The sequence below is a fragment of the Rhinatrema bivittatum genome, chromosome 8 (assembly GCF_901001135.1).
Source record: "Rhinatrema bivittatum chromosome 8, aRhiBiv1.1, whole genome shotgun sequence".
NCBI lineage: Eukaryota > Metazoa > Chordata > Amphibia > Gymnophiona > Rhinatrematidae > Rhinatrema > Rhinatrema bivittatum.
The window spans coordinates 159,442,129-159,463,513 of record NC_042622.1 but is presented as its reverse complement, the minus strand read 5'-3'; the positions used below and the strand labels follow the sequence as shown (position 1 = coordinate 159,463,513).

At 44.3% G+C, this 21,385-nt stretch overlaps 1 protein-coding gene across 16 annotated transcripts in view; it reads left to right on the top strand.

The window, feature by feature from the left end:
• Nucleotides 1-21,385, top strand: part of ZNF618 (zinc finger protein 618) — a 638,793-nt gene that overhangs the window by 144,236 nt on the left and 473,172 nt on the right. For 14 of the 16 annotated variants that reach the window (XM_029611901.1, XM_029611889.1, XM_029611900.1 and 11 more), the window contains one exon: nucleotides 18,195-18,447. In XM_029611901.1, coding sequence (XP_029467761.1) covers nucleotides 18,276-18,447 — 172 coding nt within the window. In that variant the 5' untranslated portion in view covers nucleotides 18,195-18,275. Of the gene's footprint in view, nucleotides 1-18,191; nucleotides 18,448-21,385 lie in introns of all 16 variants that reach the window. The other 2 variants (XM_029611890.1, XM_029611886.1) reach the window with 1 other exon arrangement.

The window sequence follows — 21,385 nt, the reverse complement described above, 5'->3', positions numbered from 1 at the left end:
TTACCTGGATTTCCACCACCTCCCTCCGGACAAGTTTGTGGAATCTCCCTGCACGACCCTTCCAAGAGAATGGCAGTGGGAAGCTACACTGACCAGATTATTAGCCTTAGAGGCTATAACACCGGTGCCTCCACAACATATAAGTACTGGCCATTATTCCATCTATTTTATCATCCCCAAGAAAGAAGGAACGTTCAGACCCATCCTGGACCTCAAGGCGGTCAACCGTCACCTGAAGATTCCTTGCTTCCACATGGAAACCCTACACTCGGTAATAAGGGCGATACAACCGGGAGAGTTTCTTACCTCCCTGGAACTGTCGGAAGCCTACCTACACATTCTGATCCATCAAGAGCATCAGTGTTTTTTACGCTTCTCGATCCTGGACAGTCACTACCGGATCTGAGCACTACCTTTCGGGTTAGCCACTGCACCCCGGACGTTCACCAAGATCATAGTGGTGGTGGCAGCAACACTGAGGAAGGAAGGAATCCGCGTGCACCCTTATCTAGACAATTGGCTATTCAGAGCGAAATCCCCGGAGGAAAGCCATCAGGCAACCAACAGAATCAGAACTCTACTGGAGAGCTTCGGGTGGGTGGTCAACATAAACAAGAGCTGCCTGCAGCCCTCCCAATCTTTAGAATACCTGGGAGTCCGGTTCGACAGCTAACAAGCCAAGGTCATCCTGACACAGACAAGGAGATCAAAACTGATGACCCAGTTACAAACCCTGTTGAGCGAACTTTGCCCCACAGCATGGGATTACCTACAAGTTCTCGGTCTCATGGCATTCACATGAGACCCCTAAAACGCTCACTACTATCACGATGGAATCCACTGTCCCAGAACTACACTGTATGGCTTCTGCTCCTGGACAAAGTTCGGGCCCAACTATGATGGTGGCTACAAGAAGCCCATCTGAGCCAGGGAACGAGACTATCCTCACCAACCTGGATCCTGCTCACCACGGATGCCAGCCTACGAGGATGGGGAGCACACTGCCAGGATCTAACCGCCCAAGGGCAATGGAACGAACAAGAGTCGGGATGGAACATCAATCACCTAGAAGCCCGGGCAGTCAGACTAGCCTGCAGAAGGTTTGGTCACAGACTCCGAGACAAAGCAGTCAAAGTAATGTCGGACAACGCCACAACAGTGGCCTACCTCAACCATCAGGGAGGAACCAGAAGCAGACAGGTGTCTCTGGAAATAGACTTCCTAATGTCATGGGTGGAAGTGATTCTTTAAGAGATCTCGGCCATCCACATTGCCGGGAAAGACAACATCGCGGCGGACTACCTCAGTAGAGAAAGTCTAGATCCAGGAGAATAGAAGCTGTCGACCACAGCATTCCAATTGATGGTAAACTGTTGGGGGAATACCAGCCATGGACCTTCTGGCAAACCAGTCCAACGCCCAAGTACCCAGTTTCTTCAGCCGCAGGCCGGAAACCCAGTCCTAGGGAATCGATACCCTGGTACAGGCCTGGCCACAGGAGACTTATACGCCTTCCTGCTGTGGCCCCTATTGGGCGCCATCATCCACAAGATAGAACACAACTTCTTGTGGCCCCGGACTGGCCAAGAAGACCGTGGTACGCAGACATGCGAAGACTGCTGACAGGATACCCCCTGCCGCTACCTCCACACAGAGACCTGCTCTAACAGGGATCGATCCTCCACGAGGATCCAGCTCGATTCTCTCTTACGGCCATTGAGAGGACTCGACTAAGGAGAAGCGGATACTCGTGGGCAGTAATTGATACCCTACTCCGAGCACGCAAGTTCTCCACATCCCTAACATACATAAGGATTTGGAGAGTATTCGAAGCTTGGTGCGAGGACCACGACATCATTCCACGCTCAGTTGGAATTCCTGCAGAACGGCCTACAGAAGGGATTGTCCCTCAACTCCAACAAGGTATAGGTGGCTGCATTGTCATGCTACGGAACCAAGAGCGAGAGCGGCAGCATAGCCTCTCACCCGGATGTCTCCCTCTTCCTGAAAGAAGTCAAGAACATCCGACCACCCCTAAAGTAGACGGTGCCTCTTTGGAACCTCAACCTAGTCCTAGATTTCCTAGCAGGAACCTTCTTCAGACCTCTCCGTGGCCTGTCTCTCTGACTATTAACATTGAAGACAGCCTTCCTGCTGGCAGTCTGCTCGGCCCGTTGTATAATCCGAGCTACAAACACTGTCCTGCCAAGAGCCGTTCCTCAGACTCACCCTGGGAACCATCTAGTTTCGCACAGTTCTGTCGTTCCTCCCCAAAGTGGTGTCTCACTTCCATCTCAACCAAACCATCTTGCTAACATTGCCAGATGAGTATAAGAATTCGGAAGAGGCTCGAAGTCTACGCCATCTCAACGTCGGCAGGCTCCTAGTCCGATACCTGGAAAAGACGGACCATCTATTCGTACTTCACAGCGGGAAGAAGCAAGGGGAAGTGGCCTCGCAAGCAACCATAGCCCGCTGGATCAAAGAAGTCATCAAGGCGGCCTACGTAGAAGCAGGCAAGCCATCGCCTTTACAAGTCAGGGCCCATTCTACTAGAGCCCAGGCAGTGTCCTGGGCGGAAACCAAGATGCTATCACCCGCTGAGATATGCAGGGCAGCGACATGATCCTCCATCCACACCTTCTCCAGGTTTTACCGCCTGGATATTCAGGCTTGGGAGGACACAGCATTTCCAAGGGCAGTATTAAGTGGGTCACGGGCAGCCTCCCATCCGGTTCGGGAGTAACTTTTATACATCCCATTGGTCCTGAGTCCATCTGCTACACGCTAGGAAATGGAGAAATTACTTACCTGATAATTTCGTTTTCCTTCGTGTAGACAGATGGACTCAGTATTCCACCCACGGCTGCTGTTACTCATGGAATTCTCGGGGGACATCCCCGGGAGCGAGTGATTCATGGGTAAGCCATGCTTCCCTTCGTCTAGGATACCCAGCCTACTGGGTGTCGACGTTTCTAGGTTGAGGGCACTAGCGGTCTCCAGCTATAGCAATTCAACCAGTTCAAATTAATTAAGTTAATCAAGTTATTCAAATTATTCAGTCATACATATATCCACAATGCTTTTCGAGGAGAATACTGAAGAGCTGCACTTCCTGCAGGGGTATATGTACTAGGGTTGACATCAGATTGAAATCTGATCCATCTCCAACTGCTGTCAGGAGTACACTATACCCATTGGTCCTCAGTCTGTCTACACTAAGGAAAACGAAATTATCAGGTAAGTAATTTCTCCAATTCAAGTCTTATGAAGGCAATTTTAAGGAAAGTAAATAAACATCTTATAAGAAAACATTAGCATGCTGAGTTTGTATCATTATTTAGAGAACAATATAGTTTTATTGAGGTGATACAACTAACTATTTAGCTTCTTCAATAACAGAAGAAGAAGCTCTATCAGAAATAAACTGAAGTTGTGATGGATCAATGGAAAATATACTTAATATTGCGATGGTTTATATAACATTTGCAGGGAAATTTTAACATAAATGTAGCTCCCATTTGTAACAATTTGGGTCTCATAATCAAGAATTGCTTCCTTCTTTTTTGGGTTTCTTTGGCTACATTTGGGAGTATTTGCACTGTCATCTTCAAAAATAACTCTTTATGATTTCTAAAATACATTTTTATAAGCCAATCTCTGTCCAACTCAAGTAAGAGAGATATAACTAAGTTTGCGGGTTGAGCTTCTGTAGTATCAGATGATTGAAGAATTTCAGAGACATTTAGTGGAGATAATACTTGGAAATCTTGTCCCTCAATAGATTTTGTTTTCATCGAAGGTATATAATAAATCTTTGTTAAGGGTGGAAGAATTTGTTGAGTGAACTTTAAAACTTCTGTTGCGTATCTGTTCCACATGTCTCTTGCTGAGACTAGTGGTACTTTAGGGAAATTTATCAGTCTAAGATTTTTTCCTCTAAGATTCTCAAGATTCTCCATTTTTCTGTTGAGAAATTGATTCTCTTTAATCAAAGCGCAACGTTCATTTAAGTTTCCAATATCTCGACTAACAGCACCCAGAACATGTTCTTTTTTTAAGCCTTCCTCCTGTATATTTCTTACTTGAGTTTTCCCGTTGATAGCAGGGCTGAATTAGCCATGCTATCATGGGATCTGTCAATCAGGTCTGGGAGGTGGAGGTTCATTAAGCAGAGGTTTGGCTTTTTAGTCTCTGCGGCTGTGCGTGTGTTCCCGTGCAGGAAAGTAACAGATTCTCCTCAGTCTGAGCTATTTTTATCCTCAGATGTCCAAATCAGGATTCAAAAGGTGTCGCTGTGGCAAGGTAATGTCGGTCATGGATGGCCATTTCCGATGTTACTGTTGCCTCGGTGCCCAACACAATGCAGGGGAATGCGAATTTTGTGCTTGCATGTCCCCTCGGGCGCAAAGACAATGGGCCTACCACATGAAGGAGCTTCTCAGCCTCCTTGTGCATCGGAGGCTCACTCCTCGCCAGGACCGGTGAAGAGAACCGCTCCCCCTTACAAGAGAGCGACTTCGTGGGATCCTCATCCTTCCAGGCCTGGAGGGAAAGAGGTAACGAAACAAACGAGGCCATTGGATCAGGGATCAGATCCAATCGATCGGGACCGATTGACCTCGACAAAACGGCCGGTGCCGCATGACCGTACGACGCCGTCTCGGGAAAGAACCGTTGAACCGGAAATTCCGGCATGGGGCCCGAAAACACCAGCGCCGACAATGTCGGCGCACAGTGCAGCACCAAGAACATCAGAGCATACTATGGCACCGAAGATGTCAGCACAGACCAGCACAGCGCCGAAGACGTCTGCGCACATGACTGCTCCGGGGATGTTGGCGCCGAGACCATCAAAAACCAGAAATGGATCAAAGAGTCCATCACGGGACAGGCAAACACCTACGCCTGTACACAGGCAAAAAAGAACATATTCAAGCCGAAGTGACCTAAAACGGAGACACCAATCTCCACAATTATCCCATTCCACCTCTTGTGAATCTACGCCACGATGTTCTGAGGCTTCATCAAGGGGATCTAGACCCAAGCATAGGAGAAGGTCTCCCATCAAGGGATAAAACTCAGGTGTGCTACCAGTGCATATACATCGGCACAAATATCATTCGCACCATAAATCATTTCCACATAAGGCATCAGAATGGGACGTCAGCCCTTCTACCTCCTTTTCTTCTAGGAGTGAGCATCATAGGGCTCATTCACATAAGTCGCCCATATCTCACATTGTCCCATGCATCCATCTCTTCAAATAGTTCTAAAGGAGTGGGAGATACAGTTCACAAACCGGAGCATGTTCCACCTCCATTGTCTCCGCCAATACCGGCTGAACCGTCACCACAACATATTGGTAAAACCGTCAAGCCTCCTAAAACGAAAGAGGCTTTTTGACAATTATCACAATCTCTAGCAGGTTTCTGTGAGACTCTAGAAGCCGCTTTCAAAATGTCAAATCAACTATCAAAGGACTCTGAAGAACCAAGAGTTCATCTTTCACTGGAACAATCGGTAGACCCTCCAGTACCACCGGCTCCAGATCGGTCTCCATCTCTACTTACAAAACAGGACACACAGGGGGATTCCACATCTCCTCCTACATCTCCTTCAGATCCACAAGAACCATATTCTCCGCCAGAAGATTGCTCATATCCACGGTTTTTGGAGAAGTTGGGTACCATCCTACATTTAGATGTACAAAAGGAATCAGATCCAAGATCAGAGACCTTGGGTCTTCTAAAAATTTTTGGTGTTCCAGGAGAACCCACTTCATTACCACCACAAGACTTGTTACACAGTGTTCTACAAAAATCCTGGGAAACCCCTCAATCTCTGATGACGGTCTCACGCAAAACCGACATGAGGAAAGACCCACCATATGCGCTACCACAACTCCCTCATGCGTCCATAGTAGTAGAATCGGCAATGCAACGATTCAAAAAAATCAAAAAATCACTCCACATATCCACCAACCAAAGACAATAGGTATTTGGACGAGTTGGGCAGAAAAGTGTACCAAAATGCGATGCTAAACACTAGAATTATGCATCACCAATTTTATATGGTACAATATTTATATGAATGTATCCAAGCCACAAAAGGTATGCTCTCCTACACGGCAGATCAAACACCGCAAACGCTCCATGACATGGAAGAGTGCTCCCGGCATCTCCTCCGTTCAGTATATGAAGGACTGGAAACATCATCGAGAGTGTCAGCAACAGCCATAGCAGCCCGTAGAATGGCATGGTTGCGTTCCAGTTCCATAAGAGAAGATTTGCACGAAAAACTAGCAAATCTGCCGTGTACAGGAGATAACCTATTTGGTAACCGGTTTCAGGAAACGGTAGGGAAGCTAAAAGATGAAGCTATAGCAGTACAGTCTTTGCAATCACAACCTGCTTACTCTGCCTCACAACGCTATTTCCCTTATAATCGTCGATCCTCCTACAATTGCAGACCTTATAGGTCTTATCAATCTTTCCGTCAACAAACATACCCACCTTATCAACGACCACAACAGCAACAACAACATACCCATGCTTCTTTTCTCTGATCCAAGTTATATTTATTCCCTTGTTTTATTGTAACTGCATTCCTTAGCCTTCTCTTGTTTAATGTTTTTACTACTATTACTATTATTATTATTATTATTACTTAGATCAATGTTATTCTCTGCCTTTTGTTCCCTATCTACTTGTTAATTGTAAACCGACATGATGCGATATTTATCGTGAATGCCGGTATAGAAAAACTTAAAATAAATAAATAAATAAATACCCCTCTTCAACGTAGGGGCAAACTCCGAAATCAAAGACAACCAAATCAACAACCGGCAATTACGGTTAAACCAACTCCGTCTTTTTAAACATACAGCCACCACCACAAAAGTTAACACCTCCGGGAAGAATCCATTCTTGCCAGCAGTGTGGGAGCAGATTACTTCAGATCAATGGGTTCTGGAGATAGTACGTCAAGGTTATCAACTTCAATTTACAACGAAACCAACATTACCCTACCTTCCCCCACTAAAAATTCAGAGATCTCAGTCACAACTAGCGGAAGAGATTGCAAGTCTATACAGTCAACAGGCCATCAAACGACTATCCCTGAAACAACAAAACTTGGGATTTTACTCCCCATACTTCCTGATACCCAAGAAATCAGGTGGCCTCTGACCCATCCTGGATCTTCGAGAACTCAACAAATTCCTGACCAAGGAGAAATTCAAAATGGTATCCTTAAAGTCAATTCTTCCTCTAATTCAATCCAATGACTGGATGTGCTCCATCGACCTGAAGGATGCATACACTCACATTCCAATCCATCCTTCCTCTTGGCGTTACCTATGTTTTCGTTACAAGCATCAGCACTACCAGTACAAAGTTACTCCCCTTTGGATTATCGGCTGCACCCAGGGCGTTCACCAAATGCATGGTAGTGGTGGTGGCTCATCTCAGACAACAGGGTATGACAATCTTTCCTTATCTGGATGACTGGCTCATAATAGCATCGACTCGGGATATATTGATCGATCATCTCCAAAGAGTAATACAATGTTTACAAGCATTAGGACTAGTGATCAATTTTCAGAAATCACATCTGCAGCCAAATAAGAAGCTACAGTTTATAGGAGCATGTCTGGATACCACTCGGAGCAGAGCATACCTCCCAGCGGAACAAATAACACAGCTACGTCAGCTTCTTTATCTCTTGAACAACACTCAAAGACCATCAGCAAGACAAGTTCTAGTAATCTTAGGTCACATGGCGGCAGCCAATTTTACAGTTCCCAATACCAGACTACACATGAGACGTCTGCAGTGGGGACTAAAACGACAATGGAAACATCACACACAACGGTTAACACAGAAAATATCGCTAACAGCTGAGATGAAAAGGTGGTCCTTAAATTCCACCCTTTCCAAGTGAACACTATTCAGTCCTCCCCCTCACAACGCAGTCTTAACTACAGACGCATCTCACAAGGGCTGGGGAGCGCATCTCGAGATCTACGAAATGCAAGGCTTATGGACAATCGCAGAGCAGACCCTGCAGATAAATTTGCTGGAACTCAGAGCGATTCGGAAAGCTTTACAAGTTTTTCAAGACTACCTCAAAGGTCGCAGAGTCATGATCTACATGGACAATCAAGTAGCAATGTTTTACATCAACAAACAAGGAGGGTCCGGTTCATGGTCCCTCTGCAAAGAGACATTGCTCATCTTCCAGCATGCGCATCAACATTGCATACATCTACAAGCGACCTACCTTCCGGGACTGGCAAAATCAAGAGCGGACAGGTTAAGCCGAATTTTTCATCCCCACGAATGGACACTCAATGCAGAGATAGCCCAAAACACCTTCGATAGATCTCTTTGCAACGGAGATCAACGCTCAAGTTCCAAACTTTTGCTCGATACGTCCCAGTCCACTCAGGATAGCTCAGGACGCCTTCCTCATCTCTTGGACGACAGGCCTCCTATATGCCTTTCCTCCCATTCCACTTATAACAAGGACAATTCAAAAGTGCATAGCAGACAAAGCTCAACTGATACTCATAGCTCCAGCCTGGCCCAGACAACCATGGTACAGTTTCCTTCTCCGACTATTTCTCGAAGAACCTATCTGGCTGCCGAACCGTCCAGATCTGCTACTACAGGATCAAGGGACACTTCTACACCCGTTACACGCATCTCTCCATTTGACAGCATGGAGGTTGAACGGCTCCTTTTAACAGAACAAGGAGTTTCCATTACCACACAATTCATTTTGTTAGAATCCAGAAAACTCTTAACAAGAAGAAATTACAACTATAAATGGAAACGATACTCTACTTGGTGCACATCCAACGGCGTATCACCAATAGACTGTCCACCGGAAAAACTCATGGATTATCTTCATACCCTGTACACAACTGGACTAGCCATGTCTTCCATTAGGGTTCATCTCAGTACCATAGGGGCATTTAATAGACTGATTAATAATATCCCTATAGCTAATCACCCTTTATTATCTCGTTTCATCAAGGGACTAACTCATCTTCGTCCTCCGACAAAACCTCCAGTTCCATGGAATATCAACATAGTTCTGGTACAACTCATGCTTTCCCCTGTCAAAACCCATGGACTCAGCACATAAAAAGTACCTTACTTGGAAGGTAGTGTTTCTAGTAGCAGTAACATCAGCTAGACAAGTGAGTGAATTACAAGCCTTAGTCCATTATGCTCCATACTTGCAGATTTATCACCAAAAAGTAGTTCTCAGAACTCACCCATCTTTCTTACCAAAGGTGGTTTCACAGTTCCATCTCAATCAAAATATAGAACTACCAATCTTTTTCCCTAAACCTCACTCCAATGATAGGGAAAAGTTACTCCATACGCTAGACTGTAAAAGAGCACTAGCTTTTACTACAAAGAAAGAACAAAATCGGACTCACGGACTTCTCAACTCTTTGTTTCTTTCAATCCGAAAGCACCTGGACTTCCAGTAACCAAATGTACCATCTCTAGCTGGATAGTACAGTGCATACAATTTTGCTATGACAAGCTGAAATTATATCTGTCTTCTATTCCCAAAGCTCATCAAGTCAGAGCAATGGTGACGCCATGGGCACACCTTCGAAATGTACAACCCATAGACATTTTCAAGGCAGCTACATGGTCATCACTCCATACCTTCACATCACACAACTGCCTTGATCAACAAGCAGCCGAGGATGCGAAGATAGGACAAGCAATCCTGCACTCTCTATCCTCCTGTCCACGGTGACTGCCACACTACTGTAGATCACGTTTAACCATACATACCACAAATAACGTGATCGGGAGCTTGGGACTCCCATGACAGCATGGCTAATTCAGCCCTACTATCAACGGGGAAAAAGCAAGTTTGCTTACCATAAACGGTGTTTCTGTAGATAGCAGGATGAATTAGCCATGCTGACCCACTCTTCTCCCTGGCAGTCACCGTCTTTTCGATTACACTCCAGCTTAATCACAGACTGAGGAGAATGTTACTTTCCTGCGCGGGAATACACACACAGCCGCAGAGACTAAAAAGCCAAACCTCTGCTTAATGACCTGATTGACAGATCCCATGACAGCATGGCTAATTCATCCTGCTATCTATGGAAACACCGTTTACGGTAAGCAAACTTCCTTTTCCAAATCAGCCATTTTCTTAACCATAGGTTTTAACTGTGATGAAATATTCTTATTCAAAATAACTAAGGTCTCCCATATTGTTTCTAATGAAAAAACTTGTGGTCTTACCATCGGAATGTGTTTTTTATTTCAAATTTAAATAACTCCGATCTATCTATACTTTGTTCCTCCGAAAGTTGTATTATTCCTCCTGCTGTATTCTCTCCAGAGACGCCGACTACTTCGGCCTCCACCGCAGCCTCAATCGCTGTTCTCCTTCCATTTTCTCCTAGGCCACTGACCTCCTCAGTATGCGCCTGGAGAATCTCCTGATCCGATATTCTCTTTCCTGCGGGGTTCTCTCGGGTGTTCTCTCTACTGTTGATAAAGATGTCATCGAGTCAAGGAGGAGGGCTATTTCAGTGCCTTCCCAATCCTTCTCCAGCGACTGCTTTCCTGGGTAGACAATCCCGCGCACCACATGAGCGTCCATTGGGCCAGTTATTGGACTCACCAGGGGGGCCTCTACAGCTTGCCTCTCCCTAGCCTGTCTCTTATGACCCGAATGCGGCATAATCGCTAAGACAAATAGGTAAAATTCTCAAAAGGAAATCCGAGACGCTCAGCGTGGTGTTGCTGATCCGCCATCTTGGATCTCAGTTGTATATTTCTAACCCCTAAACTAAGATTACATAATTGTCACAATTAATATGATTGGCTTTCTATATAAACAAATAATCTGAATGGCCATATGGTAATTTAATTCTTGACTTGGAAGTAAATGTTTTCTTGGAACTTGCTAGCATTAGCAACTTGTTCTAAGAATATTTTTTATAATCTTAGATGGAATGTAAACTGACCTAGTCTCTGTTTTTAGATGGAATGTCAACTTCATATCAGTTCAAAATGTTTTACAACCATGTAGCTAAACATCTTTATCTAGCTTATAGTGCCCATCTCTCTTGGTAAAGTACTACAAGATTGTAAAACAAATGTCCATTAACTGCTATTAATCAAGTTGACTTAGGGAATGGCCTCTGCTATGGGATGATCTTGATGTTTGGGTACTTGCCAGGTTTTTGTGGCCTGGTTTGGCCTCTGTTGGAAACAGGATGCTGGGCTTGATGGACCCTTGGTGTGACCCAGCAAGGCAAGTTCTTATGTACAATGTTATACTTGTTACAAGCTGCCTATGATCAAAACTCAAAAACTTAGGAGAACAGGAATAATGACTTATGTGACATATCAAAAAGTGTTTCACTGAGACTAAGGGCATATGAGCACCCAGATACGGCAATTAATGCCAGTATGGTAACAATTGATGTGAAAGGCACAAAAGCTGGCACTCCTCACAAACCTGAGTGTAGACTTGTCCAGATCACTCCACTCACCCAATACCTTGATACTTCCTCTATGCAGTTAATAGTACTGTACATTCTATGCCTCTGTATCGCTCCATGGTGAGACCGCACCTTGAATACTGTGTACAATTCTGGTCGCCGCATCTCAAAAAAGATATAATTGCGATGGAGAAGGTACAGAGAAGAGCTACCAAAATAAGGGGAATGGAACAGCTCCCCTATGAGGAAAGACTAAAGAGGTTAGGACTTTTCAGCTTGGAGAAGAGACGGCTAAGGGGGGATATGATAGAGATGTTTAAAATCACTTGAGGACTAGAACGGGTAGATGTGAATCGGTTATTTACTCTTTCGGATAATAGAAAGACTAGGGGGGCACTCCATGAAGTTAGCATGGGGCACATTTAAAACTAATTGGAGAAAGTTCTTTTTTACTCAATGCACAATTAAACTCTGGAATTTGTTGCCAGAGGATGTGGTTAGTGCAGTTAGTTATAGCTGTGTTTAAAAAAGGATTGGATAAGTTCTTGGAGGAGAAGTCCATTACCTGCTATTAATTAAGTTGACTTAGAAAATAGCCACTGCTATTACTAGCAACAATAACATGGAATAGACTTAGTTTTTGGGTACTTGCCAGGTTCTTATGGCCTGGATTGGCCACTGTTGGAAACAGTATGCTGGGCTTGATGGACCCTTGGTCTGACCCAGTATGGCATTTTCTTATGTTCTTCTGTTCTTACTTCTGGAACTGTCCTGTTTTATAAAGAAAAATTGTTTTATAAAGAAAAATTGTCATCTCCCACTTCTACCTCACTTCCTGGCATTTGTAAATTAGCAGTAGAACTTTCAATTGAGAAAATGTTTAATCAAAGCATATTACAACCATACAGATTGGAGTATGCGGACATTTTGAGTAAAGACCATGACGGGGACATTTCCTAAACCTATACAGTACAGGAGAGCTTAAAATTGCCCTGAGATTTATCTATAGACTTTGGATTCCTGCTTATCACTTTCCATGTTACTTACATTTGTGTAGTTTTAATGGCAAATGTAATTGTTTAACAGTAATGCTAAATACTAAATCCTAAAAGTGATAGCCTATTAGTTAGATCAGCAGGCTGAGCACCAGGGAAACCAGGGTTCAAATCCCATTACTACTCCTTGTAACCTTGGGCAAATCATTTCATCCTCTGTTGCCTGAGATTACAAACTTTAACTGTAAAAACCCTCTAGGGATAGAAAAATACCCACAGAACATGAATGTAACTCAGATTGAGCTACTAGTGAAAAGACAGCTAAATACACTATATTGAAAGTAAAAATGTTCTGACATAATTTTAGAATCATAATTTTATAATTCATAATTTTTTGTTTTGAAGTAGATTTTGTGCAAATATAAACCTAATATTCACACACAATGCCCTTCAAGGTTACATATGGATTAATTGGAAGCTGAACCTTGTGCCTCATAGTAACCTGAAGCATTGATATATATTGAGGAACTAACTGCTGTCCAGTGTTTCTGCTTATGGGAAGAGTGAAGGAGAGGATATGTCCAGATTGTTGACCTGATTGTTGGATATACTCTGCTCTGGATGCTGAAGATAGAATTTTGGAGAAGGCTGTAATAATCTAATCTTTTCATAAGAGGAACAGGTGAATCCTCTCCCCTTCCAGAGGGGGCCGAAACTGGAGGGTTGAGTTTCACCAAATTACTAGGTCCAAGCTTGGGCTAGGCTTACTGTGGCATCTTAGATTGACGTGGTCATCTATGCCCCAAAATCTGCAAGTGAAATACAACTGACACTGCAGAAGGGGCATCTATAGAAGAAGCACATAAAAGCAAAGTAAGGACATATGGAGGAAGAAGAGTAAAGTCAACCATAGTGTGATTTTATTTTCTTTATTTTCAGGTAACACTTAAAAAGGGGTGTAAAGGAGTTGCCGAGGCAGTTAGAAAAAACAAATAGGACTGAAGAAAACCTGCAGAAACAGAGGACAGAAAAAAATGGAGAAAGAGGGTACATATCCATGTGGAAATTCAGACAAAAAAAAAAAAAAGACTTAGGGGCACACAGGGCAGCATGCAAGGCAACTCCCGCGCACTCTCAATAGTAAAACTTTTACGGAGCTAGAGAGATGGGGTCCGTTTGACGCCATCAGATGACATTACCCACATATCATGGCTAATTCAACCCTGTTTGTCAATGGAAAATATATAGAACCAGGAAAATGTTTAAAACCAGATGTGCAGTTGTCACTGCCATAAATGCCTCTCCTGCTCGCAGTTACTAGGTAACAAAATCATAACAGAATGTTAATGTTAATTACAAATGCACACAAGCTTGGAGCAAGCTTACACAGTGACTAAAATAAAGAGCTAGTAATAAGCAAGGCAATAGCAAAACCCAATATTCTTTGTATATTTAACACAGTAGATAGTACATGGTCTAAAATCTTAAATATGCTTAGTGCAGAAACAACACACCTGAGTGGGATAAATTTCAAACTAGAACAAGGGGGAAAGCAGACAGTCGCTAGACAGCACATGGTTTGGAAAGAGGTATCTCTGAAGGATACTAATAAAACAATGCATTCCAACAGAAAGGTACAAAAAAAGCAAAATAGTCCCTTGTGCCTACGCGTAAAGAATCATATGAGCTACAAGATATGCAAATTGGTTCTTACCTGCTAATTTTCATTCCTGTAATACCAAAGATCAGTCCAGAAAAGTGGGTTGTGTATCCCTACCAGCAGGTGGAGTCAGAGAACAATTAGAACTTTGGGCACTGCTACATAACGAGAGTGCCACCTGCAGTCACTCAGTATTGACCTGTACCCAAGCCCATGCTAACAGAACTAAATAACTAAGGGTATCACTCAATCAAATTTCCGGACTACCACTTCGCCGCTGGCAAAAACCAGACCAAACAACTGCTAAAAACTGCTCTATGAATCATGTCTGCAAAAAAGGAGCTTCAACAATAAAAAAAAACTTAAGCAGGTTCTGACCAAGACAGTTTTTCAGTATCTGAAGAAAGGGGTGGGCCTCTGGACTGATATGTGGTATTACAGGAACGAAAATTAGCAGGTAAGAACTAATTTTCATTTCCTGAACATACCCAGATGAGTCCAGAAAAGTGGGATGTACCCAAGCCACCCTACACTGGGCGGGAACCCGAAAGGCCCGCATGAAGCACACTCTCCCCGAAGGACGGTTCATCAGAAACCTTAATGTCCAATCGGTAATGTTTTGTAAAACTGTGAATAGATGACCACACTGCCGCCCTACAGATCTCTTGAGGTGACAGTAACTGACACACTGCCCAGGAAGTAGCCTGAGCCCTAGTGGCATGAGCTCTGAGACCCAAAAGGCACCTGACGCCCTCGGGCTATGTATGCCGCGCAAATGGCTTCCTTAATCCACCGAGATATGGTCGCCTTTGATGCTTTGTCCCCCTTCTTTGGGCCACCAAAGAGAACGAACAAATGATCAGAATATCTGAAGTCATTGGTAACTTCCAGATAACGCAATAAAACGTGCCGCACATCCAAAAGATGAAGGTCTCTGTTCTGAGAAGACTCAGTTAGTGAACGCCGGAAGCTCCACAGTTTGATTGACGTGAAAGGCTGAAAGCACCTTAGGGACAAAGGACAGAACCGTACGTAATGATACCCAATCGTCGTAAATCCGAAGAAAAGGATTCCGACAAGACAGCGCCTGCAACTTTGAGATCAGACGGGCCGAGCAAATGGCCACAAAACACACCGTTTTCAAAGTCAGATCTTTCAGGGAAACTCCACAAAGAGGCTCAAAAGGAGCACCACATAGAACTTGCAGGACTAAATTCAAACTCCAATCCGGACACACCGAACGGATGGGAGGGTGCAAATGTTTGACCTCCTTAAGAAACCGAGCAATATCTGGATGCGCTGCCAGCGAACAGCCATCAAAGTTTCCCCGTAAGGCACCTAGAGCTTCAACTTGTACACGAAGCGAATTGAATGCCAAGCCCTTAGCGAGGCCCTGTTGCAGAAAGTCAAGCACCCGAGGAACATGCACCGCTAAAGGGTCACAGGAACGCTGATGACACCACATCTCAAAAAGCTTCCAAACTCTCACATCGGCCATAGAGGTGGCTGGACATCTCGCCTGTAGGAGGGTGGAAATGACTTGTTCTGAATAACCCCTCAAGCGTAAACGTTGCCTCTCAAAAGCCAAGCCGCGAGAGAGAAGCGATCCTCCCGATCTGAAAATATGGGACCCTGACGGAAAAGATGCATTAGATGAGCCAGCCGAAGTGGACCCTCTAGAGCCAAGTGTACCAGATCCGCAAACCACGGACGACGTGGCCACTCCGGCGTCACCAAAATCACCCTTTCCGGGTGCCTCTCTATGCGACGGAGAAGCCGACCTATGATGGGCCAGGGCGGGAAGGCATACAGAAGAATCCCCGTGGGCCAAGGACACACGAGAGCATCTATGCCCATCGAGTCCTGTTCTTGGCGACGGCTGAAAAAACGAACTGTTTTTGCATTCGCCTGCGTTGCCATCAGATCCAGCTGAGGAGTACCCCATCTGGCGCAAATGAGATTCCACGACTCGAGAGATAGTTCCCATTCCCCTGGGTCTAGTTGCTGACGGCTGAGATAATTGGCTTGCACATTCTCTACTCTCGTGACATGGGATGCGGCAATGCCCTCGAGATGGTGCTTCGTCCAGATGAACAGAAAATGTGCCTCCAGTGCTACGGCGGGACTTGAGTCCCGCCTTGCCGGTTGATGTATGCGACAGTTGTCGCATTGTTCGAGAAGACTCGCACTATTCTGCCCTGGATCCAGGGAAGAAACGCCCGCAGGGCCAGGCGTACAGCCCTGATCTCGAGCCGGTTTATGGACCAGGATCTTTCCATCGCCGACCAGAGCCCTTGGGTGGTCTTGTCTGCACACACCGCCCCCCAACCTGAGAGGCTGGCATTGGTGCAGATTATCAGCCAATTCGGAGTGGCCAAATCCACCCCCTGTTCCAGATTGTCCACTGACAGCCACCATGACAGACTGGCTCTAGATTCTAGAAGTAGAGGCATTGGTAGATGGAATTGCTCAGACACCGGGCTCCAGCAACACAAAAGCGCACACTGGAAAGGTCTTAAGAGCGAACGCCCAAGGAACCAAGTCCAAGGTTGAAGCCATGGAGCCCAGGACCTGAAGATGATGCCACACTGAGGAATTGTTCCTTAGAAGAAGGGAACATATTTGTTCCTGCAACTTTCCTATTTGCTCCGCTGCTAGAAACACTTTGCCCTTCAAGGTATCGAATTGTGCTCAGAGATAAATCAACTTCTGAGTGGGTTCCAAGTGACTCTTCTTCACATTGATTACCCAACCTAGGGATCGCAATGTGAACTTCACCATGTGCACTGATCTCTCGCAGTCCTCCCAAGACTTTGCGCGAATCAACCAGTCGTCCAGGTACAGGTGGACCAAGATTCCCTCCTGACGAAAGAAGGCCGCCACCACCACCACCATTACCTTGCTGAACATGCGAGGAGCAGTTGTGAGACCAAATGGGAGGGCTCGAAATTGGAAGTGTCGACCCAAGATCTTGAACCGCAAATACCTCTGGTGATTCAGCTGGATCAGAATGTGTAAATATGCCTCCGTGAGGTCCAGAGAAGTGTGAAATTCCCCTTTTCGAATCGCAGCCATTACTGTCCTCAGGGTTTCTATATGAAAGCGAGGAACCCGAAGGCAACGGTTCATCTTCTGCAGATCAAGGATGGGCCGAAACGTGCCCTCCTTCTTGGGGACTTCAAAGTACACGGGGTACCGACCTCATCTCTGTTGAGCCTCCGGAACTGGGACAATAGCTTTGAGCTCGAGAAGTCGTTGTAGAGTCACCCGGACCGCATCTCGCTTGACACTTGAAGCCACTCGGGACTTCACAAAAACCTCCCGGACCGGGCGCAACAACTCCAGTGATCACTTCTAAGACCCAGCGGTCTGATGTAATTCTTGCCCATTCCGTGTAAAAGTTGGATAATCTGCCTCAGACAGCTTCGACGACGGAATGGCTCTATCTCCTTTTTAATGGTTAGCGCCAGCAGCCTGGTTCCGTCCTGGTTAAGGGTGGAGCCTGTCCTTTCGGGAAAAACTCTCCCTTCCTTAAAATGCTGCCCAGTTCCTTACAAAACTGATTCCCCCTTCTCCTCTTTCCCTTTATTTTAAAAATTGTTAGAGACTGTTTGGGCTTTCAGTGCTTCCTTAGCTCTCCTTTGGAACATATGTGTCCTTTCCATGTCCACACTTCCTTCTCCATGGAAGATGGTGTTCTATACAATATTTTTGTTAGTGTAGTTGTGTCTTGAATTTGAAAGTGTTGAGAAACAGTACAATAGAAATCAAAAAGCAGAATAGAAGAAAGGGATTGTAATTTGCTTACTTATGAACTGAATTTGCTATTGAAACTCCTAAAAAGAATTTGTGGTCATAAATTTTGTCTCGGTGTACGCATGATAAACTCTGAGCACAATGAATTCCAGTGCTGACTATGGATAATCTACAAACATTGTTAAATCAGTGTAGTTGCAGATACTGATTCAGTATCACAAAGTCTCTAGCTCTGAAATGATTTAGGTTTAATATAATCTGCTTTTATATTTTGTCCCAGCAGAAGAATTGAGCAAAAATCTGAGATTGCCCGACGGTGGAAGACCTGACTTGTCAGGCCTTGCTTTCCCAGGGGAAGGAAGTAATGGCAAGTCAAGATGTGAAGGTTAAAACTGAGGTTACTGATGAAGAGATTCAGGGAATGGTCTGGCAAGACGACACCAAAGAAGCCAATAAAACCGTGAAAGATGGAGCTACGGATGGTCCAGCAGAGATTTGCGTGGTTATTGGTGGAGCAAGAAATCAACAGACATTAGGTAAGGGTCAGAACCAAGTAGCTTAATCTCAGAGGCACAAATCTAGAGGTTATTTGATATGTTGCATTAGTCCATATCGATTTATGTAATGCTGTGGTATTGCACAATTGCCCATTAAAATGTCTGTAGGCCTAAATACATAACAAAATTCTATAAAACTGTGTATCCATGGGAAATAGTTATCATAAACCAATGTGCACTGGTTTTTGTCTTGAAATTTTATTTCAGAGAAAGAAAAAATATTCTTATATTTAGACTTGCCTAATTTAAGAGAAAAACAAACCTTTTGGTGAAGGGTAGAGAAGGGAGGATTTTTTTTAATTATAAGTTATTGTGGAGGAAGATTAAAAAAAACCCATTGTAGGGATAGAAGTGAGTGGAAAGCATATATTTAAATACGTTTTTTTCTAATTACTAAAAATTCTAAAATGCCTTACTACTGAAAAATTCTAAATCTAGAATGCCTGAAGTAGGGAGGATAATTTTCAAAGCCATTTTACATGGGTAAAACGTTTGTTGCCCAGATTAATTGGCCATCTGAAAACTGTCCTGTCTCAACGCAGCTAAAAGTAAGCAGCATGTTCATATCGTGCTTGCTTTTAGGTGCATTACATGGAGGTATCCCAGAGATGTGTTTAGGGTTGGGGTGGAAAATAACATATATGGATTGTGTTTTCAAATCTATGCCTTGTGTTTTTCATTTAAAAAAAAAAAATAATATCTGTACAAGGGTCTAGCTGTATTTTGTATCCACAACAAGTTTAATGGTAAACTATGTACATAGTTTCCCTTTGTGAACTGGTGCAAAGCCCATGGGTAAAAAGTACTTGCAGATCTTGCCCCAATGCGGACATTTAGAATATTTGCCCCAGAAAGTGTAGTTTTATTTTACAGATGTTGCTAATATATGCTACAATGTTAATGTTATAAAAAGTCAGAAAAATGAGGAATTTAAAAGCACTTGAATAGTCAACAATGTGATAACTAATATTTTAGTGCGAAGATAGTCATATATTTAGTGTGTAAAAACCAAGAGGGAACAGCAAGTGAAAGGAGGTACCTACCAATTGGGAAAGATTTGGAGGTGGTCTTGAGCAATGACTTCAAGGTGATTAAACAGTGTTACAAAGGGAGAGAAAAGGGGCCTATATAGCTGAGCAGGAAACATGAATGGGTGAGGTGAGCCAGTGGAATACTAGAATGAATAGGGAGAGGTATAGCTGTCAAAAAAAGCAGTAGTAGTATACTGTATCTGTATAAATAATTGAGATGAGATATTTTGTCAGTTATAGTGGCAGAGTGGAGATATCTATGCTACAGAGGCAAAAAGGGTGCAGGTTGAAGCGTGCTTTGTCAGCAGTTCATTCTAATTGGGCTTACCTAGAACTGCTACTAAAGGTTGGAAGATTCATTTCTTCCTTCACTTCCTTCTCTATCCTAGCAGCAGTACAGCTCTTTCTCTTTAGTTTTAACTGTGTGTCAGTTGAGAAAGCTGATCCTGCGTTTTGAAATGTAAGATTTTTTTTCTTTTGCGATTTTTTTTTTTTTTGTTTTGACCTCAGTATCTTTAGATGATCTCTCCGCTTCCAAGACAGTCATACTTTGGCTGCCAGGAACACATTTTGGCTTCAGCGCTGGAGGGAAACCTCTTGGATGTTCACTCAGTGATGCCGATAGGAGCCATCTTTCCTACCTTCCTGAACCCTAGTGTAGTACTTCTGTGGGTATACCCAGGAAAATCCAGCCCGGATAGAAGCAGTGGCAATGAATTTGCAAATAACTTGTTGTTCCCTGGTGGCTTGCTCTTGTTTACTTTTCTCTCAGGAGGTCGATGAATCTGATTCCGTGAATTCCAGGGCAGTGATGGAACCAGCAGCTTCCTTTCTGGCAGATGCGGGTTGCGATTTGGTCCGCACTTTGGCCAGAGGGGTGGCTTCGGTAATAGCTGCCGCGTCAGCTATGGCTGAGAAATTGGTTGGCCAATGCAACCTTGAAGTCTAACCTTATGAAATTGCCCTTTAAAGGCTTACTATTGTTTGGGAGCGAGCTGGAGAAAATGGCCATTAAGTGGGGTGAGTCCCAGGTTCCTTGGTTACCAGAAGATAAGAAACAGACTCTGCGCTCCTTCAACATAAGGGGGTTCAAATGTTTTCGACCCTATAGAGGATCGGCCTTTCAGAGAACTCTTCCTTTGGGTAGGTCTTAGTCCTTTCATCCCAGGTAGTCCAGATGGGGGCGCAGGCTCGAGTGGTGGAGCCTCCAGAGCCTCCCAATGAAGGGGTGTGACTTAACCCTGGGAACAAGAGTTAGGAGGTCGCCATTCTTTTTTTTTTTTTTTTTTTTAAATCAGAGGTAAACTGAGAGCATGTCAAAACTGTGGGTTCTGGAGGTGATAAGAGTTGGCTATGCGCTGGAGTTTCATAGTGTTCCTCGGGTCATTTTCATGGTATCTTCCTGAAACTATCTGCAGAAGACAGTCTGTGGAGTGTATGCTGTCAAGACTCCTCAGCCTGTGGGCTGTGGTTCCAGTGCCCATGTCTCAAGAAAATATGGGCCGATATTCCATTTATTTCGTTGTGCCCCAGAAGGAGAGCTCTTTGCCCCATCCTAGATCTCAACGGGGTCAACTCTCATTTTGGGTGACTCGTTTTCGCATAGGAACCTTAACGCTCAGTAATAATAGCAGTACAATTGGGGGAGTTTCTGATGTCTCTGGGATTGTCTGAGAAATATGAAGGCACATCTATCTGGCTAGAGCATCGATTTCTGAGTTTCGCAGTTTTGGGGCCTCATCAGTTTTGAGCGCTGCCTTTTGGTTTGGCCACTGTGCCCAGAACTTTTTCCAAGGTTATGGTGGTGATGGTGGCAGAGCTGAGAGAGGATAGGATTCTGGTACACCTGTATTGAGTATCTTTGTTTGGTTTGACATAAGCAGGGT